A 21,771-nucleotide genomic window follows, 5' to 3' on the forward strand; every position below is an offset into this window, starting at 1 on the left:
CCTGGAGTCAGCCTCAGCTATTGTATGTTAGCAGAGATTAGATCCCCCACCCCCCACAATTTCTCCCCTGCACATATTATCTACTCAACACAGGCAAGTGGAAGACAGAAGAAAGACAAAAACAAAGAGAAAATCAGTCACATTGCAAAGGCTTTCAGTGATACAAGGCATGCTTTGCTAACAGACAATATGGTGCATAATGTGCCACTGCATAACATTATCAATATATTGTTGGTGGCTTGGGGAGAATGTGAGTGGGAGGATCTGGCAAGGAAGATTATTTATGTCGTAAAGGTTAACCTATGCATGAATTCAAGTTTGGAATTTACTATTTATTAATCAAGAATGTGCTAATTAGACACCCTCTCCTCCCCCATGCCTTTTCCCCCCATTGTGGGATTTAGTTAACAGGAAGATGGAATGAAATATTTGTTGCCACATATATAATAAATAAACCAGTGCCCCCATAACTGCAGTCAAGAAAAGTCATCAGCTTCCAATATATCTTTTCCACAAAGCTCAGAGCAGCCTCACTAATCCCCTCCATTCGATTTCGGTCGCCCCCAGCACTTGGCAACAAGATAGTTCAGTGAGTGCGTCTGGGCACTTTAGTGGTGGATGGATATCAGGATTCTTATCAGTCATCCGTGGCACACCTATCACTCCAGAGGGGGTGATATACACTTGGAGAGAGATGGGGCAATCGGGTGAGGATGCTGAAGCCTTTCCTGAGGTGCTCACTTTGAATTCAAGAAGTGTGAGCAGAAGCAGCCGCCATTTATTTTTTTTAAATACATTAAAAGTTTGTATGGATGAGAGTGAATCAGAGAGACTGTTTGTTTCTTCCCTCTTTTCTGCTCTTGTATCAGATCACAACAAAATTCACCTATAGCACTGTCAGACTCAAGGTGGATGGAGCAGAACCAGAGATATTGTTTTTTTTAATTCCAAACAATCTTGCTTGTCACAACCACCGCATGCATTACCCAGAATGCAACTCATTCTGCAACAGCAACCACTTCAATTCAGATTCAGGTGTGTTGTGCTAGGAGTGACTAATGTTGCCTCAAGCCGCTCGCGATAAGGAGAAGGCAACACACGTCTGTAAGTTCACTTCTTTCTAACTCCAAACTTTTCAAGCTCGCAGTCTTCAGACCGAGCTGACACTGACTCTGTGACATCATTGTGGACATGAATCAGATTTCCTGCAGCTCCCTCTGGAGCCACAAAAAGCTTTATACAGTACAACTTTGTTTCACATATGCAGTAGTACTCCCCAAGACCTGCAAGCACACACACACTGAGGTTAAAATCAATGGATTTCCCTTTAACAAACAGCCTCTGCTGCATTCGTGGGGGCGTTATGCTTCAAGTAGCACTGAAACACAAAATACAATCCAGGCTTCTCATGGTGGCAATTATTCCCTTTTTCAGGATGTAAACAGTCGAATCGCTGTGTTCATGTTACAAATTAGTCCGCTAGGAATGGGGGCTTGCATGCATTTGATCGGTCAAAGCAACGCGTTGCCAGATGTCTTGTTGTGTTCCAAAGTTGAGGCCAGTTCAACTTTTTTTTTTTTTGCCAGACAAACTCTGCATTTTCTTGCCAGAGTCCTCCACATTGGCACCCCCGGCCTGTTGTGTTGTCGGACTGGCCTCATTGAAATGCATGAGAGGGCTGCATGTTTTCCCACACAGCTGAATGTGGCCTCAGTTTGTTTAAAGTGTTTGTAGGTCAAAGCTAATTCGATGCTTCTACCTCCTCATAAACAGTGCATCTTCAGTGGTGACGTCATGCTGGACTGGTGGGTGTAACTTAAAAGTCCTCGCAAACTTTTCAACAGTCTGACCTTCCTGACTTCTACCAAATGAGACTGCCTAAGCCCATTACCTTAAGTGTGATCCCTCACTGTCTAAAACGCCGTCCCACCATCCTCCTTTAAATGGAAACACATCACATTAAGGTACTAATACCATTTCATGGGACCTTTAAGTCGACTGCAGCTACACTGTGCGGATGACAGAAGAAGAGAAGAGTCACCAGCTAAAACCACAGTTTGTCACTCAGGTCTTAATTGGTCAAGTTTTCTGCTGGCTCTTTTCTTTTGCCCTGCCGCGTGTACAGAGAGGATTTACTCAAACTGTTTCAAACCGCTTCAAATATTCAACAACCAGGAGCCGCAGGATGAAATAACTGACCTCACAAGTCAAATCAGTCACTGCATTAAACACACATTTGCACAGAACGGCACGCTTGAACTGTAACTTGGACAATTACTCCTCCTCACTCAAGTCTATTTGCCATCACTCTGTCAGCTTGTAAAGCACCTTCATCTCACAGCTTTCATCACTGCTCGCCTCCCTCCAGCTTCCCCACTCACTCCACCTCCCCTGGCTGGAGGCAAGCACCCGTGTGCGCCCTGAGAGACCACCACTACATCTCTTCCCTGGCCAAGTCTGCAATCCCTCACCTGTCAGGCTGGTTCAGTGCACTAACCTTGGATAAGAGCCAGCCCACTCACTCATTACTTGCCCGTTCCACTAACTCAGCCTGCTCAGCCCACACACATTTGTTCTCACCAGCCCACAATGTCTTTACCCACTCATCCTTCTTACACTGTCAGTAAGACACTTCCTGCACAGCAGAGACTGGCCACTTCATGGTCTGCAACATCCATGAACATCAGTGAATGTCATCAGGGTAAAAAAGTGGACTTTCACAGGTACTGACTTTCACAAAGTTTCATCAAGGTTTTGATTACGCAAACTAGTGCACAATAATAAATGGTGCATATTTGCATATTTGAGTACAAGATTTTTCAAACTTTTCTGTGTCTCTCATCTTTGAGAGCGGAAAGAGAAAAGAGCACCTACACTTCATTTTAGCGCTGTAAATCCGGTGCCTTTCAGAAATGGGACTGAGCAATAATTAATTAAAGAGAGAACTTCCACAGAACATGGCCAATTAAGAAACTTTTTTTTTTCCAAGTGTGAGTTGAGTGTCTTTTCTTCAGACAGAATTCACCTCCAGAAAAGTTCAAAGTCTGTTTGTACACACAGTATGAAGTTGTTTAATTGACCATATGCTCTCGGGCATATAATCCCATTCATGTAATGAGCCACGCTGCTGCTGTGTTTAATGTGCCCCTGCATTATACTGCATCTGATACCTCCAGTAAAATGCGACCTTTAGACCCCAAACTGTAATAACTGTAATAAGAATAGCTCAAATGTTTTACTTCAGAGATAGGGTGTAAATAGAGAACTAGCCTTAGGTAAACATTGTGCACCATTCACTGCTCCATTCTGTCTGAATGAAGCCTGAGGCGGTGTTGGATGCAGCAGCGATTTTCTTGTCACAAATGTCGAAGCATGAGTCGACAGTTTTGGTGGTGAGATGTCAGACTTTGGTCAGTGTCTGTGACGGTGTGTACTTGCAGCAAATAAACCAAAAGATAAAAGCTGTAAAGAAGCCTGCGCAAGTTTGTTTTCTGCCTGTAGCAGAATATTTTTGATATGTTTTTGGTGCAGATAGCGCCAATGTTATTAAGTCAGTGTGACAGACTGAGCAGAGACTGATTAGTTCACAGATTAGTCCAACAGATCCTGGATTTGTCTGAGCTTCAGTAGTCTGTCAGCATCATGAGGACACTGACCAGACTTCCTGTTGATTTCACAAGTTCAATAAATATGACACTGAGCTGCCATTTCCAAACAGTGCTGTCCTATTGTCAACTTTAAGGTCCTGCACACCCACACAGGTGTTTTCACCAATTCTGCAGTTGAACATCTGCACAGGTTGAATTTGAGTAGACTCCATATAGTAAAAGATACAGTGGCCTCGAGAGCTCAACACACTGCAAATTAAGAAAACATCGTCATCAATAATCAATACACAAATGCACTGCAAGAAACACATGCGACAATGGAAGTCCTTCCAAGGGACACTAAAAACTGATGAACCTGGCTGGGACTCACTCGTGTTGCATTGTATTATAAAACATCCATATAATATTGCTAAATGCTTTTAACTTTAAAAGTCACAAAGCATCGAACAAGTGCGTCCCAGCCAGTTCATCAGTTTTTAGTGTCCCCTGGAAACATTTGTGTTTTCTGAATTGTCCAGTGTTTTGTCTGTTTTCTTACGTTGTAGTGCGTTGAGCTGTAAAAACACCTTTTTTTGCAACAGATGTTTTGTCGCATCAGTAAAAGAACAGCCATACTTAATGACATTGTTCATTAATCTTAGATGGTGGCTCGGTTTCATTTACAGGAATTGTCTCAGTCAGACACAGTGAGCCACCACACAAAAATACCAGCACCCTGGAGCTGAATTAGTTAAACCTGTCAGCTGTGGAAATAATCAATCATTTACTGCAGGTGGACGTCGTCGTTGTCAAAAATAAAGAAAAACTTTTTCTTTCTGTTTTCTGCTTCTGTGTTTTGGGACCTTAACAACACAGTTTTCCAGGCTTGTTTCACACAATACTGATAAATACATGCCACTCATCTCATGATCAAATGCTCACAATTCACTTTCAACCACCAAGTTTTAACTTCATAGCAACCATGTAGAACAATCAGACAGCATGACAGTTATTAGAAATGAACATTATTTATGTGCTAAACTCATGACCATATAAATATTTTACAGATGCAGGATGTCGAATTTAGCATCACATTGAAATCAGTAGATGTACAACAGTGGCGTATTGTGAAACATTGGAGGTGTTCGTCATTACGTTCTCACTTTTGACACCTTTTCTGCTTGTTCTCCTTCAGGTAAAATCCAGACAAATGTTTGATGATGTCAGTTGCTGAGGCAGAATTTGTTCCCTTCAAATGTTTTTCTTTATGTCCAGGATTATAATAATGACTGTCCTGCCCCTCCTTATTTTTTTATTATGTATTATGTATGCTTGTATTGAGACTGAATAATGAAAGGGGGCTGATTATACAACCCATGTGTTTTAAAACAGAAATGATTTCATATTCAAAAAGGGAATGTCCCATTTCTTTGTGCTCATCAGTGAATTTAAACAGCTGGCTGATCCTGGAAGAGGTTAGCATGTGTGTGTGTGTGTGTGTGTGTGTGTGTGTGTGTGTGTGAGAGAGAGATTGTGAGTGCTTCGGTAAAACACGCAGATGCGTCACAGCATACAAGTACTTTGTTTTTGTGAAGTCGATCTAATAGTGTGGGGCAGACGTTTGAATGGTTTCTCAGGGACTAAAGGTTCCTCATTAATTTTTGAATCTCCACCGGTGCTGGCAGAGAGGCCACCGAAGGCTTTTTGTTTGATATATGATTCATGTTAAGTGAGTTGTTACCAATTGCAGTTAAAGTAGTCGCAGCCATTTCCCAAGCTTTTTGTATTCAGTGTTTTCAGTGTGCCTGAACATGCCTGCCTGTCATTTTTTGATAAGGTGCCTGATTGAAAAGCCAGAAATGTGCATTTCTTACATTGTTAGATGAACAGATTTTTAGCAGAGCTTAATTATACAGTTAGGTACCTATTTGAAAACCAGAATATATCAAATTGTGCCCTATTCAATAAGGTGCAAATCGTGAGCTGAGTGTTAAAGGGCTCAGACTCAGTGGAGGACACTTTGGAGATACTGCACCTCAAATATCTGACATCATCTGCCTAATCATTACTGTGTTACTCTTAATGTTGTACTCCTCAAGATTTCAGTCCTATGGTCACCGTGGTAACAGGCAAGTGCAGTTTAATACAGCAGCAAACAGATCTTCTGTCCAACAATCTCAAAAATTACACATTTTTGATTAATCATCTTGCATTTCCTGTGTTTTCTTCACAAGAAACCCTGTTTTTCACCAATTGCAGGCTTTTAATGTGAAGCAGCAGCAGCAGGATGATGTTTGGTTTTCAATCATAACATAACAGCTGTAATGCAGATTCAGAAGAGCAAACAGTAAACAATGAGGCTGTTATTAGTTCGATAAAATCACACACAGTAATGCCGCATTACATGCATTCATCATTTCCAGTCAGTCCCTCATGCATATGAATTTGAATCAAGTGTGGTGGCAGTGACAATTAAAATTACTAAGCAGAGCAACCACTTCTGGATGTGACCGCACTGACTAATGCAGAAAAAAGGTGATAATAATAGTATAAAAAATGTGTTGGATTTATGAAAATCTTGAGGATTATATCTTTAAATAGTCAACCTAGTTCAAAAATATTAGGTTGAAGCGGTATCCAAAGACAAACAGAGCAATTTTAATGAATTAATTCATTAATGAGTAGGTAACCCTTCAGCATGCCTTGCCATTACAACAGAATGTTATCAGAAATACTTGTGCAGCAGAACAGCTTAACAGTTACTCATATTAATGCGACATTTAATACTTCATAATTAGTCTTCCCAAGAATAAAAACAGACTTTCTTTCTTTCTTTTTTGGGCTTCATAAATCTTCATGTGCTGGTTTATTACAGTGTAGACCACAGGAAACATTACCATATAGAGGAAGTGATCTCTGGAAGATGAGGGAGCCCTGATGCTTAATTGATATTTATTTATAGCTCTTATATGCCTGCATAATAGCCACTTAGCCAAGCTGAAACCATTTGCCCAAATGTCTCCATGCAGGGTGAAATCCCAACAACCCCAAACTCATAATAAGCACAACTGCAAACACTGGAAGTAGTGACTTTCACCTAGAAAATGTTTTAAATTGATGGGGTTGTAGTGGAGATGGACTCATATGTGTAGTTGTTATTAAGAGGCTTATAAAGAGGCTCTTATAAAGATTTGCTGCTGAGAGCCTGGGCTTCCCTGAAAGCAACATTCAAAGAAAATACAGGTTCCTGTTCAAACCCAAAATTTCTTAAAACTCCGTCCTTACCGACCAGCACAGCACAGCGCTGTGTCTGTGATCGTGCATCAGGACATGGAGTGGTTGTTGATGGGGAATACTTGGATATTATAGGTCAGTTCCTTGGGGGATTTTAGTTTAATTAAAGATGGTACACATTAACTCGTCAACGTTCCACCTTCAGTATAGTGGCCTTTTCATCTCGCCACAATATTGTTCTGCAGGGGATTGTGGGCCATGTAAATTAATAACCAGTGGCTGATAGCATATGATGAATTCTCTAACAAAACGCTGCAGAGTATTTCCTATTTGGGAAGGAATTCATTATCATAAATTGTAAAATATGGAGGCTCCAGCTTGTGAAGACAAATGTAACAAAACAAATACAACCAGACGGTTATTATCCAAATATTGATTAAAGCCCAAGGCTGATCAGTGACATCAGATTTTCACTGTGAGAGACATATTAAAGAGGCAGGAGGAATCAGTCCTAATTCCTCATCAGAGACAAATTTACAACACTGAATTACATTAAATATATACTGTATTAAAGTTATCTTCAAAACAATTTGAAATGAAATCCACCGTGGATCATGGCCAAAATGCAAAACAATTCATGCTGACATCATTTATTTATTCTGAAAGCTGTTATATGCAATGTTTTAATTAATAAATCATTTAAGATGAAGTGTCAAAACACATGAAACAGTCAGAGGCAAACAGCAGGCTTTCACACCACCGCACACTGCAGGCACGTCAGTCTCAGCGCTTCAGTTATTGAACAATAAATCAACGTTTTTATCACGTTATGCGTTTTCTGTCTTTTGAATCCATCTTCCTCTCTCTCATTTCCTCCTACAGGGCAGTCGTTGGACACAGAGAGCCGCTGCCCGATGATAGTAAAGACAATATCACTATTTTCACCCGAATCCTAGACAGGCTGTTGGATGGATATGACAACAGGCTACGTCCTGGGCTGGGAGGTAAGCAGATGTATATATTAGATAAATCAGAGACACCTACAGAGAAAGAAATTACAGACTCCTCACTGTGGCACTGTTGTAGGACACAGATAAGTGGGATACATGAAAATACCCATCAGGTATTAGAAGTTTCCATACACATACATTCATCCTCTCACACATTATAATTTTCATTTTATAATGATGTAAACAATAGAAGCAGATGAAATCTAAAATAAATGTACTGTACAGGTCTACACGGCATAATCTGTATTGTTGATGTTCACCAAACTGATCAAGAGATATTTTTCCAGATGATTTAATAGATAGAATAATTTTTAAAAGTTTGAGTAAAAACCAGTAGAATTGACTTGTTTATGTAGATCACAGGTTTTCGTGGGACATGTGAGAGTTGCAGAGGGAGGGGGGGGTTTACAGAGGGAGTGAGTGTGAGGTGAATTGGACGGGAGTGTATCAGTGTTCTGAAAACAACAGGAAGTGAGTTACTGTCGTCTGGTCCACTTATCAAGATGGTCAGCAGCAGCTCTGACACACGACTCATGGAGGCACGTAAGGCACTTAAAGACTCGTTCACCTCAGAGCTATAACTCAATTGAGTCTGAACACAGAGGCATGATACACATGTTCTTAGATTCACTGTGACGAGACTTCCCAACACCATCATTATGTCTGAGGTCCATTGCAAATAAACATCCATAAATCCAGTTAGAAATCACAGAAAAAAGATGCTTCCTTATAACTGCCGGAGAATGATCACGTTTGCAAGTATTTCAGTGATAGTTGTCAGTACATTCATGAGAACAGTGCAAACAGGAGCTGCTAACAGCTAATTCATCATCATCGTCAGTTGGACAAAATATTGTGAAGGAATTTTCTTACTTATTTTGTAGGCCTCACTAATACTCCAAGAGTCCAGATCATAACGCCCTAACATTGTTAGACAATGGTTCAATGTTTAGCCTTTATATTATTCTGATAGTGTCTCAATGGAGCCATCCTGTCCTCTTTAACTAGGGTAACCAAGGTCTTATAAGAATGTAGGGAGAAGCATAACTTAGAGGACTCTGTTTCCAGACAAGTATGAATGAAGAACAGGCAAGACACATAACAATAGTTAGATAAGGACATGTGACGTCTGGGTTATATATGCCCTGCTGGAAAACACATTCTTAGAAATTGGTGTGACACTACTCTGATTCACTTGTTGGCTTTGTACTGCTCATCATTTTCTCCTTGGCACCAAGATTACAATAAATACTTCTGCCTGACATCTGAACTCCTGGTGATGGTCTTTTTCTGCAGCTCACAAGATTTCAACCGCAAATATACAGCAGACTAATAAAACCCCACAGCATTAATGACTCAATCCATAGCAACACTATTCTTCTGGTTTATGTCTCCCAGTATTATGGGAACTGAAATTACAAAACTTAGATTTTCTAAGAAATAGAAGCAGAGAACAGGAGTGAAAAAAACATTAATATCAACATTTATCATATTAAATATATGATATATAGATGGGCTGGTAGATTTGAGACAAGGTTTACTATGTTCCATAGAAATTAACATTTTCTGCTCATTACTGTAATGTAGTGAGAGACACTATCTTCCTTCAGTAGTTTTTGGCTCCAAAATGTCACTCACTCATTTGCTAGAAGCATCTAAAGGCATGGTAACTCATACAGAAAATACACTTAAACCAAAGCTAACACTAAAGTCAGGTCATTTTGTGCAGCACTGTTATGGAAATCTGCCTTCCCTTGGGTGGAAGTCTTTGCTCAGTCATGCCCAGATGGCAAATAAGCAACCATTTCAGTGGAAATCCCTCTAATTGATGCCATTTCATCCAAATATTCGTCCCTCAAGGACAGCAAAACGCATAACAGCAAGCCCACATGCTCAAGCAGGCTTTGCCATTTCTCAGCCAGCCAGCTGGAATGGTCATTTCTGCTCTAGTGCTCGCTGCTGCAGCCACGAGCGTGGCTACCAGGCTGCAGAGCCACCAGGCTGCATGACCTGGACTCTGTGGCTGCACCCAGACAGAAGAACCAGGCACAAGACGTTAGAGTCATAATCTGCCTCTGTACAGACGTCCACATCTCCAACGGCAAGGAGATGGTGAGGCCTGCACCAGTCATGGCTCACAGTCGTGATGATTTCCTCACGTGGAGCAGTGATTGCGTGGTGCAGCACAGTAGGTCATTTTGTGTTGCAGATGGTTCTAAATTAATCTTATTGATCAAAAATGCTGAGGGCTTCCAGTTTAAACCCTCAACAGTCCAACCATCCACCTGCAAACAGACACAGCAGTCAGGCCCCTCTCAGTACAGCCGGCATGCTCAGTCATAGTCAAGGGCTTCTGTCTGAAGAGGAACAAGACCACCTCCTGTTGGCCACCCCATTGCCCCACCACCCACAGTCCTACAGATAAACAGCCAAGTGGGAGCGTCTCAGACAGACTGACTGCACAGACACCATTTAATTTCATTTTCAGCAGCATCTATTAGCTCTGCCCTATGCTCTGGTGCATTGTTGTAAACAGAAAGGGGGCAACTCATTCTGTTCCCCTGCCTATGCCTGCCATGCAAACTGCTGACTCAGTGTTGTGATAATCACATATTTGTGAGCGCTATTTGTGTCACAGAAATGATTAATGTGGAAGTAGATCTCATCTCTCTGGGGGGCCCTTTGCTAGAGGACTGGAGACTTCACCTGTGGGTGGTCGCTTAGATCTGGGACACAGTTAGAGCTGAGGATCTATTCACTTTTGGAGAAAAGTCTCATCAGTCTATAGTTGTTGCTCCTGCGGGAGCAGCTATTTGTCTCACCAATGGCCCAAAAGCCTACTTTACACATTTGTGCCAGAGGAGCTGATTCAGCCCACACTGGAGCGGGCACATTTTGATCTGTCACGACTTTCATATCATGCCCTCCTTAATGCTGCATGAAAATCACTTCTGAAGTATTTGGAAACAGTCATTCCACATCTCTTAAAACATATCGCATTTAAAAGTCTTGACTAACGTACTGTATAATGATCAATTTGATCATTGCCATGGTATCAAGTATCATCTATAAACCATTATGACAGAACAAAAGCAATTATGGAGCTCGTAACGTAACGTAAAGTGCAATGATACATGTAATTATAATTAACAGGAATATACAGAACAGAAAAGCCTCCAGACAGTAATGACAGATTCATACTGCAACAGACTACATCATGTCTTATGTGATTATAATGTGTGTATAGGACTGTGTAATGCCAACAGAGTGTGCCCATTATTTGAATAAAAAATACACACAGTCTTGCATCCTTAATGCTGAGTTGCTGCATTTTATTCCAGAGCGAGTAGTCCCTTAGGGACAGTTAAATGTTTTTGGGGCAGGTTAACTAAAATTATTTTGGGTCAAAAGGGATGTCTTCTCTCCAATGATACAGACTTGGGCCAGGCCCAAAGCTGATTTTATGCTGTAGTGGACAAAACGAGCTTCAGCCAAACAAATGGTAATTTTTGAACGAAAGATTTTCAAAAGCATCTGTGGACTGGCTCACAGCAACACAGCCTCTGAATTGAGGTTGAAAAAAACTCTCTTGGGCCAAATAGTTGGGAGTGCTATAACCAATGCTGCCCAGCAAAGCTTGATACTCGTGGTTTAGTGTTACATTCTTAAACCTGCAATCTGTATCACAACAGCAATGACATTTAGTTTAGACAAAATGACGGGAAAAGACAGCAAGAATCCAGGTATTAATCCATCCAGAAGGCACAAATCTTTCACTGAATGTCTAAATCTTCAGTTTTTCCTCAGTTTGAATTGATCCTCTAACACTTGATTACAGCTGAATTTCTGTGTGAAGCCGCTTAGTTAAATGCCAACAGGCAAACTTCACCGTCATGTACACAAACAATCAGCTTAACGAAGACAGAGCTGCAGCAAATACAGACTGATGTGCTCTGTTCCTTGTCTCTTTCCTCAGAGAGTGTGACAGAAGTGAGGACAAACATCTACGTGACGAGTTTTGGGCCGGTGTCAGATACAGACATGGTGAGTATTATTCTCTTCTCTTTCCTCCTCGCTGTGATCAGCACTGTGAGTCATCAGATCCAAGCAGAGTATTAAAGAGTCTCCACTCTGCTGCACTTATTATTGTTTAAGTTGGACAAAAGCACTTGAAGAACATTTCTGATTCTGCAACCTTGTGAAATTTCTTTGCAGACAGCAGCGTCCCCCACCTCTTTATTTAGTTTGTTTAGATATTCAAGCTTCAGGAGAGCTTGATCATACTTGTAAAATTTCTCTTTTATTTCCAATAGATATATTTTTGTATTTTGTTTCTGATTCTGATAATTATGTGTAGATGATTTAAAAAAAAAAAAAAAAAAAAAGAAAAAGTTATTTCTACCATTATCTTAGGTGCTACAGAAATGAAGCACTTCAATTCAGGTAGGAAATGACTGAATAGTGTGGTAACCAACCAACCCACCAAAGCAAACCTTGCTTTTCTTCTCTTGTTTTCTCGCTCTCCATGGTCACAGTCTGACAGATTATAGCTATTTTAAAACAATATTCCTGCTGTACTCCATTTTCTGCATGATGTGTTCTACCTGTCCACCTGATGTTGCTCCTGCACGCTTCCTTACAGACAATTTTGGCATTGTTGGTGTGTGTAATTTATTTTTTATACATAGTTGGCGTACTGGCACATTTTCCTCCACTTTCATGCATGCAACACTTTGACTTCAGCTGGCAAAACCTAGTCTTGTTGGAACACAGATGTAGACCTACAACTACAGACTCTCCGGCTGTTTCTTTTCACCACTGAAAATCTAATATGACAATATTGCGTACTTAATTTACAATATTTCGGTTGGACAAATAAAGACTTAATACAACATTTTAATGAATTTAGAGGTGGATCATACAATCCAATCATAGAAACAATCATTACTAATGTGGTTTGCAGCTGATGGGCATGCAATTCACTACCCAGCTAGAACAGTTAAATAACTTAAGAAAACAACTGTACTAAGAAGAAAAGACAGCATTTAAATCATTTTACAACAACAAAAGTTATTTCAGAAAACGATGTCCCAAGTCAAGGTACTGTCTTTTGAAACAGCACGGTTCTGGAGAAATTCCATTACGAGCCCTGAATGACCTCCTTGAGACAGCAGATGCTAGAGATGGTTCGCACTTTGTCTTGGGACCATATACAGCATTTGACATATTTGATCATGCAGCTTTAATTGACCGCCTTGAGCACTGGGTGGTTTCTCTGGCTCAGCTCTGAGCAGGCCCGACAGCCTGTATGACGTAGTGAGATTAGTGCTTTTTGGAGAACTGAGCTGAGGTTTTGTTGTCTCACTGGGGAGACTCTTCATGTTGCAAACATCAACTTCTCTGGAACAGCTCACATTCAGGCTGTCAGACTCAAACTTTACAGAAGTCAGTGAAGATCTCGTGAGGATTTCATGGACTTCTGTGAAGACTACTACAGTGGATGGTAGAGGCCAAAAGTCTTTGGAAGGAAACGCTTTGATTTCATTCACGTTGTATTACAGCGAAGACTTCAAGAGCCTTATTTCAAGTAACAACCATTATGTAAATTTTTTCAGTTTAAATGTATCATTGCACTGTTGTGATCTATGTGCTTGTGCTGGCTCTCAAGGCTGCACAGCAGATAGCTTACATGAGTTAGCAATCGTTATCAATTATTTACTAAATTTACCATATTATTAATCACACTGAAATTCTTGAAGGCGACTAGCCTGCAAACAATGGGACATCCTCTTACCATGTTCTGACATATTTTCCCCTCAAGGCCATAAATTGTAAAATAGATTTTTTTTTTAGAATGAGACACTGGTGTAATTTTATGACATGGTGATGTAGATTGTTTGTCTTGCTTTATCTGTTGGTATTGAATGAGAGACGTCCGTGAATTAAATGCAAAAACAAAAATCCTGGGTTCAGGTTTTACTTCCACTTTCCTGCCACTGTGAAAATAGATGCTGACCACAGTATGTTGAAGTTGCTTTGTGAGACAGTGTTTGCTCTCTCACTTTATCACAATAGACAGTGCTTTATCTTTTTCTGCAGATATCACCTTTGGGGTCTCTCAGGGCTCAATTCTAGCCCCAATCTTTTATTCTCTTCACATGCTCCACTTGGCAACATCATGAATCAGTGGCAAACGGCACAGAGCACAGTCAGTGGCACATGTGACGGCTGCACAGGCCACAGAAACCCACTTGTGGTAATCTTTTGATGGGAGCCAGCGTTACTGCAGCCAGAGCAGGTGTTTTCTGTGTCCTGTCAAAGGCAAAATCCCTGTTACACACACAGACACACACACAGACACACAGACACACACACACACACAAACACACACACTCAATGTATGGACTGTTGGTGCCACTGACCGTTCCCAGATGTGGAAATATTGATTTCTGTTAAATGTCTGCATTGCTTGGTCAGTGTTAGATTTGACGTCAGGATTACACTGATCGTTACCCGGGCAGGGCTCATTCTGGCCTCAGGTTACACAACATTTTCTTGATCTATATGCACATAAACACTAATTAAAGGCTTCAAGCATTTTTTTTATCAAGACTTTTCACAGTCTAGCCTTAAAAGATGATGATGATGTTTTAGACTTCAGGAAACATCAAACTAAGGAACAGATGTGAGTATCATTTAGTAAAACTTTGCAGGTCTATAAATATGTGTTTTTATCTTTTGGATGTGATATACTATATTTACTCACAATCTGTATTTCTTTGTTTACCATTATAACATTTTCTGTGTTTATACAATGTTGTGGACACAGAGGTCTACCCAGACATCCTAAATGTTTTAATTCAAGGATTTTTTTTGTGTGTGAGTGTAACTCAACAATACTGGAGATTCACTACTCAGTTCTCTTACACTAAATTCTACCTTCACAAAAGGTACTGTACTGCTGCACAGCTATTGTGTGGATTACAGATCAGCACAGAGAGCTCTGGGGCCCTTTTCGAGGAGGTGGGAGGAATGAGAGGACAAGACCAACAATTATGCAGTGTAATGAGCAAATGTGGATAGTAGGCTGCACTAAATAAGTAAGTCCTGACTCTGGACTTTAATAATGAATGGTCTGAATTGCTGAAATTGGCGCCCATTTCCAAAAGGGCCTCTGAGGGTGAGTGGTTTGGAGGGTGGCTCAGTTTTTCTTGAGTTTGGAGAAGGGCTATTACGTCCAGCAAGCAGAGAGCTGGACCAGGTTTGTAGCATATCGGGTAATTGTGTGATGTACTGATGGGCGAGTTATTCTCATGATTTAAAGTATAGTTGGGGTTTGAAGGCACTCTTGAGTTCTGGTGCTCAGAGCCAACGAAGGCAAATCTACAGTAGGTCAGGGTCGTGCGATCGTGTTTTCTGGTTCATGAGTTTCCAGGCTACTGAGTTCAGGACAAGTCGGATGTGTTATATGAGTGTGGAGAGGGACAGCCTCGAGTATTGAGCATCGCAGTAAACAGTTCTGGGAAACAAAAGCATGGAACAGTTTTCTAGGTCAGTTAAAGGAGAGGAAATGACTAATCCTGGAGGTATTTCAGAGGTGGAAAGAAGCTTTTTTAGGTATTTTCTTGATGTGTTCACCAAAGGAAAGTTGTGTTTTGGGGACTATTCACCAGAGTTGAGCAGATGAGTTTGGGACAGTGAGAGGAAAATCAGCTGTAAGCTGCTAAGGACATACATTTTTACTTTGTCTACTTCTTGTTATCAGCATCATCATTTAGTCAAAGATAGTTGTTTCCCCCTAGATTCCTTTAATAAATTATGTTATGTAACTCTCTAATAAGCTTTACATAGATAGTGCTCCATCTCAAAAATATACCAGCCTTTAAATACCTTTGCTTTGGATCAAAAGCAGGAAACTGAGCCCAAGATCCCCCTTGCTGGTTAAATATCTGTGGGTCCACACACTCACAGGTAGAAACCCTTTTATGACAATGTGAAAATAAAACTGAATAAGTCAAAAAAATGTGCCGATTTTTGGCATTAATTAGTTACCTTAAAGCTGTAAAAGACACCAAGAAATGTATGTAAGGCTTGTGTTTTTAATTGAATCAGACACATTTCCTTGGAGATCAGTATCATTGTTTGGGAAGGGCTAGAGGACGCACATGCACACTGAGATGACGCACTCAGTTAACATCATGAAATAGATTGTTCGTGAGTTACAAAAAGGCTAAGCTACTAGCAGCTAGTGGTTCTTTGAGGTTTTGTGTAAAGGCTAACGTCAACATGCTAACATGGTCAAGACAATGCTAGCATACCTTTGTTTAGCAGGTGTAATGATGTTCACCATCTTGGTGTAACGTGTTAGCATGCTACACCAAGATGGCGATCTAGCAACATCATCAGGTAAACATTTCAATTTGTCCAGTACTCGTAGTTTCTTACAGTTTATTCTGAGGGGAATAAGAATGTGTCTTCCAAATTTCAAGGCTGTCCATCCCATAGTTGTTGAGACATTTTACTCAAAACGACATGTCAGCCTCATGGGGGGGAAAGGAGGAAAAGGCAGGGGAACATATAGAGCCAGCAGGATACATTGTCTGGGGACCACGAATGTGTGTGCAAAGCTTTGTGTCAAATCATCACTGGATGAGGAATCCCCAAAGCTATTAACATACATCCTATGGGAACAATGAGTGTCTGCACCAAAACAGCATAGCAATCAATACAATAGTTGAGACCAAAGTGCTGAATGACCGGCATTGCCATCATTAAAGTCACTCTGGCAGCGTGGCTAAAATGTGGAGCATTAAATGCTTGGAGAAACTATTAAAACTGAAACCTTCCTAGACAGAGCACTCTGTATACCCTAGGCATCTCATAGTTTATGTTGCGTACATCCAGTAGTCCAATTACCCATCTCTGTAACATCAAGTGTCCCAGAAATGTCTGCTCCTCACTCACCCTGAGGGCCGGTTGTTCAGCCTTCACTTAGACCCCAATACGCCACATCTGCCTTTAGTGTCCCACTATCACAACAGGAAGGAAGCTAACTGCATAATCGGAGTGAAACTTGAATATTAGGCCAATAACAAGGCTAACATTGTTCAGAGCTGTGTCTGACCCTGGCAGATTTCTGCAGTGTGTCACACCAAGACCCAGAATGTGATCTTGATGCTGATCTCTGCTAAGTAGGTGGGTGTGTTTCTCTACCTCAAGCCTCCCTCTTCTCACATCTTCTTGCTGATTTTTCCTCTGTCTTTTGTTTCTGTCTTCCTCCCTCCCTCCCTCCCTCCCTCTCACAAGGTCTGTGGAGTCACATCTCATCCACATGTATGCAGTGTCACAGCACATTTACCTGTCTCATGGTTTGACAGGTCTGTTCTGATGAAATGGGAAGCGATTTAGGCTGTCACAGGTACTGTGCTGAAACTTGCTCTGACAAAGATGTCAGTGATGGCCTGATCTCAATAGAGGTTGCACAATCTCTGGGGGTAAACATTTCTGGAATATCTGAGGTTTTCAGGACACTGTATTCACCATATAAAATTCAGAGAACTCAAACTCCAAAATGCCAGAGAAGTTCAAGGTCCTCTGAACAGAACAGATGGAGGATTGTGTTGCTAAAATTTGAAGGTGAACTCCTGGATTCTGCATCAATCACGCTGTCCTTGTTCAAAGGCGTGCAAACCCAATTAAGCCCCTTTTCATGAGAACACACAGAATTTTAAATTTGTCTTAGTTTCCCAGCGCCCCTCCAATAAAAAAAATAAATAACATAACTTACTTTTAAAATAGGGCTCAATTTTTTTCACACACCATACAGGTCATCATGTTCCCCAGTGCCACATTATGATTCATGTGCAGGGCACGAACAGCTCAAAAGCAGAGCAGGCGCAGCCTTTTTAACACCCCATATTTCCTGTAAAAATGGCAGCCACAGGTAACAAAACTTCAGTACCCTGCAATCATTTCAGAATTAAGTGGAAAGAGGGACCCATGTTTTTTCTGAAATAGGAGAAACCTACTGTATTATTCCTACTTTTAACATGTGCATTTTGTGGGCATTAAGTAGATGACCCAATTGCAACCACACCCAAGACGACAAATTTATTAGAGCATTCAGTGGCTGTAGAAAGTGTCCTTCTTCACCGCACCCTCATGTTGTGTTTGACTGATGTGAAAATAGATATAGAAAATAGATTTGATACATAAATAATGTGCCGTCCACTGTATTTATAGAATATATTCTCTTCCACCATGGTACAGTCCCCACATGAAGGTTGTCTTGAAAATGAAAAGCATACATAGTATTTCTATTCACAAGGTGTTGCAGTATATAGTGTGTTACATTTTGTACTTTATTTTATGCTGTTCTTTTTGCCACATTTCCACTGTTGCTCATCTATCATTTTATTTTGATCATTCTCATAACAACCATCTACATTAAAAATACATTTATATACTAAACTGCAATACAAAATATGTTTTCATTTGTCATTTTAAAAGGGGTATTTAATTAGCATAATGAAGAAATGTCTTTTATGAACATATCTGTTAGTAACATATCAGCAAAATGTTCACTTAGAGCATATTTCATTTGTTTTCCAACTAAAGCATGAATTGTGTTTTTAATGATTAATTTTAGTCAATTCAAAGCACTTTACTAAAGTAGTTATAATCAGGAGTTAAAGGGTTTAAGTGATTATTAAGTAAATAAATCGGATTGGCAGTTTTTACATATTGTGGAGTGGTTTTAGTTGAGTTTTTACTGGCCCTCGCTGTGTGCCTCTCATTCATGGTGCACAGCAGAGCGTGCATGTGCCAGGATATATCAAGTCCTGTGCTTTGTACGCCCACTGTGCACCCCAATCACCTCCCTATGATTTCAGTGCAGTACAAGAATTATGTTTCCTTCAAAATTTATATACTGGTAAACACAATCATTGGAGGAAAGGATTGTATTTGATGGAAAATGTTTCCCTCTTGAACACGAGCCACTTATGATCATTTCCCTGAGAGCAGTTCAAAACAACCATAATTTCATGATGTATTGTCTTAGACTTTAAAAATGCATTATGTTTTTACTGGTTTAAATGATTGCATAAACATTTTTACTACAACATATCCTTCATTTGCTTATTGCCATCTGATTCTAGGGCTGATTGTGTTTGTGGAACAAAATGTCGCTGTCTGAAGAGCACAATGAAGTGCTACAACATGTTTACGCCTCAGAACAGCCGCAGAACACTGAAGATAATTGGAGCTAGTATGGGATTCACAGCTCATTGCAAGTCTCACACAGGTTACACTCCCAGCAGGGAAAGGTGAACAGCACAAGAACCGAAGCAAGAGAGAATAATTGACAATGGGAGAGCAAGAAGGACTAGTAATTAAGACATTAATCAAATCTTTGACTAATCATTACAATGCCCAGAGTGTGAAGTTGCCAGTGAAGAGCCAGGCTAAATTGATACGCTGCTTCCAGGAAGTGGGGTGTATCATTACTGCACCACCTAATCCGAATGTTACCTCTGGTCTGCTGTGTACTGTCAAAAAATAGACTTCATAACATACATCACACATAACATTTCTGCACAGTAAATTGGGAAAACAGCTCTCTCAAACAATATCAGATCTTGTCAGGGGCACTAAATCAAACCCGTCAAACCAGTCAGTTATGTGTATGTCAATTTGTGGCCAAGTAAAAATATCAGACAATAAGTTATTGTGTGGGAAATTTCAATTTCCTGAAATAAGCAGCTTGTCTGGGTCACAGTGACTTCACAGAAGACTTACTGTCATTGCAATTTTTTTTGTTTTTTTTTTTAAATATATTTGGAAAAACAAAACAATTGTTCCTCTTAAAATGGTAAATGTGTGTCTGGATTAACCAGATATCTTAATGAAACACAGAAAAACCTGCACATTGACTGGAAAAACAAAAGATCACATGTCCACATCTATTGAGTAAAACCAAATTAAAACTAAAATGTGATGAAATAACCAAATGTTTAGAATTTAATGAACTCATTAATTCAAGATAAAATGCTGCATTAATATTCTATCAGATATTAGACACAACCTTCCTGCCATTATCAGAGAACCAGACACTGTGTCATTTTTTAACGTCTCGACTCATTTAGCCCAGTCTACTGTACATCCTACCTTAACTGCCACCTTATCAGCTGGTGCTATGATTTTCCTCATTTCCCTTCATTCTCTTCATATTCTCACTGCTGCAGGCCTGCTATTGGCTGGTTCTCTCCACCACTCCTCTCACATGCGAGCAAAGGAGACATTTCTTTGTGTGCCTGACATGCTTGTTCTTTCACTTGTTTAATAATCCCTGTTTTTATCTGTGTGTGGGTTCTTTCCTTGTGAGGCACTGCTGGGACAATCATACAGTATTTACTGAAAGTGTTCAGAAATTAACCTCAAATTCAAAACATTAGAGGCAAATTTAGTTATGACATATAGGACAGTGAGTGTGATCTCTACATCATTACAAAACAGATTCAAATAAACACAGAAACAGTTTTCATTTGTCTCAATTTGGCTGACTGTGCTGCAAGGACCGCCGGGTTCATGAGAATCAGCATAATGGACGCGTGTCTGCAGAGAGCAAAGGAGACTGCACCATCAGAAATCCTCATTGTTTCAGAGTGACCAGAGGCCAAGTGGTTAAACCTTTGCTGCCCTCAATCATTGGCAAATGAATGCAAAAAATGCAAAAAAAAAAAAAAATGCTAAAAAAGTGAAGTGTCTACACATGGTGATTAGCCCATCAACAGAATATTTATAGATAAAAATTGTTAATCAAAAAAATCTCTTAATCCTGCATTAATTAGTTGCTTGATAATTCTCAGTAGTACTGACAGTGGGATTGACACGAAGAACGACCCCCTTTTGCAATACACAAAGATCAGATGTTAATCTAAAATTATTGATTTTAGCATCTTGAAAGTCATTTATCATGCAAAAATGCCAAACATTTGCTTGTTCTAGATTTTCACACGTGAGTATGAACCCTTTATTGTGTCACTGTAAACGGCTTGTTTTTACTATTGGACTCTCTTTTATGGACAAAAAACAAACCATTCAAAGATGTTGCCTTGGGTTCTGGAAAATATTGATGGCCATTTTGCATTTTTTTTACATTTTATAGACTGAAGAATTAAACCAAAAAAATGAAATAAAATCAACAGATTAATTGATAATAAGTAAAATTGTTCATTGCAAGCCCTACATTGCTTAGCCATTATATTAAGATCATTTGTTAATTGAGGTAATATAAAATAGTTAATAGATTCTGGGTAAATATAAATGTTTTGGCTGTTGTAAAGTTGTTGAAACCTTATGAAGGAGTGTCAAACAACTTATCTGCAATGTTCCACTTCTTATCCTTCCAGGGACTGCCATGGCACATTATTCCCCTGTTTCTCTCTCCACGCATTTTCTGCCTCTCTGTCCTCTGCTTTCTAATAAAGGCAGGTTGCCAAAAAACAGCATAAGGCATATAAAAGGGATCTGTATTGTATGTGTGAAGAGTGATTGTATATTCATAAATTTGCTTGTAACACTGTCATTCAGGTGCCATGAATGCGTTTTTAAATGTCTTTTAAATTACAGTTGTTTGCTACACTAACTCCATTCATGATCCTCACTGCTATAAAAAAGACGTTTGAAATCTACTGCTGGGTTGAGGTTCCACTCTGTCTCCTCTGTCAAGGAGAAATCAATCACTCAGTCCCTGGAGGAACACCAGCTGGCATTCGAACTGACTGTGCCACTTGGCCTTATGTGGAGATTGACTATGCTTTTGCACTTCCATGTCTTTCAATCTTCAAATTCATTCCCAGTGTTTACAGGAGATTTATGTCCAAGGGAAACAAACAACCGATGGTGTTGCCGAGCTGGGTCAAGTACGCTGTCGTGTC

At 40.1% G+C, this 21,771-nt stretch overlaps 1 protein-coding gene across 3 annotated transcripts in view; it reads left to right on the forward strand.

Annotated features, from left to right (window-relative positions):
* gabra3 (gamma-aminobutyric acid type A receptor subunit alpha3) overlaps positions 1-21,771 on the forward strand; it is an 89,053-nt gene that overhangs the window by 37,545 nt on the left and 29,737 nt on the right. For all 3 annotated transcript variants that reach the window (XR_011684877.1, XM_071460708.1, XM_071460707.1), the window contains exons 3-4: positions 7,704-7,825; positions 11,808-11,875. Coding sequence is in view for 2 of the 3 variants with exons in the window: in XM_071460708.1 (XP_071316809.1) it covers positions 7,704-7,825; positions 11,808-11,875 (190 nt within the window). In the remaining variant the exon portion in view is untranslated. The remainder of the gene's footprint in view (positions 1-7,703; positions 7,826-11,807; positions 11,876-21,771) is intronic.

This window comes from Trachinotus anak, unplaced genomic scaffold (assembly GCF_046630095.1).
Source record: "Trachinotus anak isolate AG129_WGS33_773 ecotype Australia unplaced genomic scaffold, CSIRO_AGI_Tana_v1 ptg000024l, whole genome shotgun sequence".
NCBI classification, from domain to species: Eukaryota; Metazoa; Chordata; class Actinopteri; order Carangiformes; family Carangidae; genus Trachinotus; species Trachinotus anak.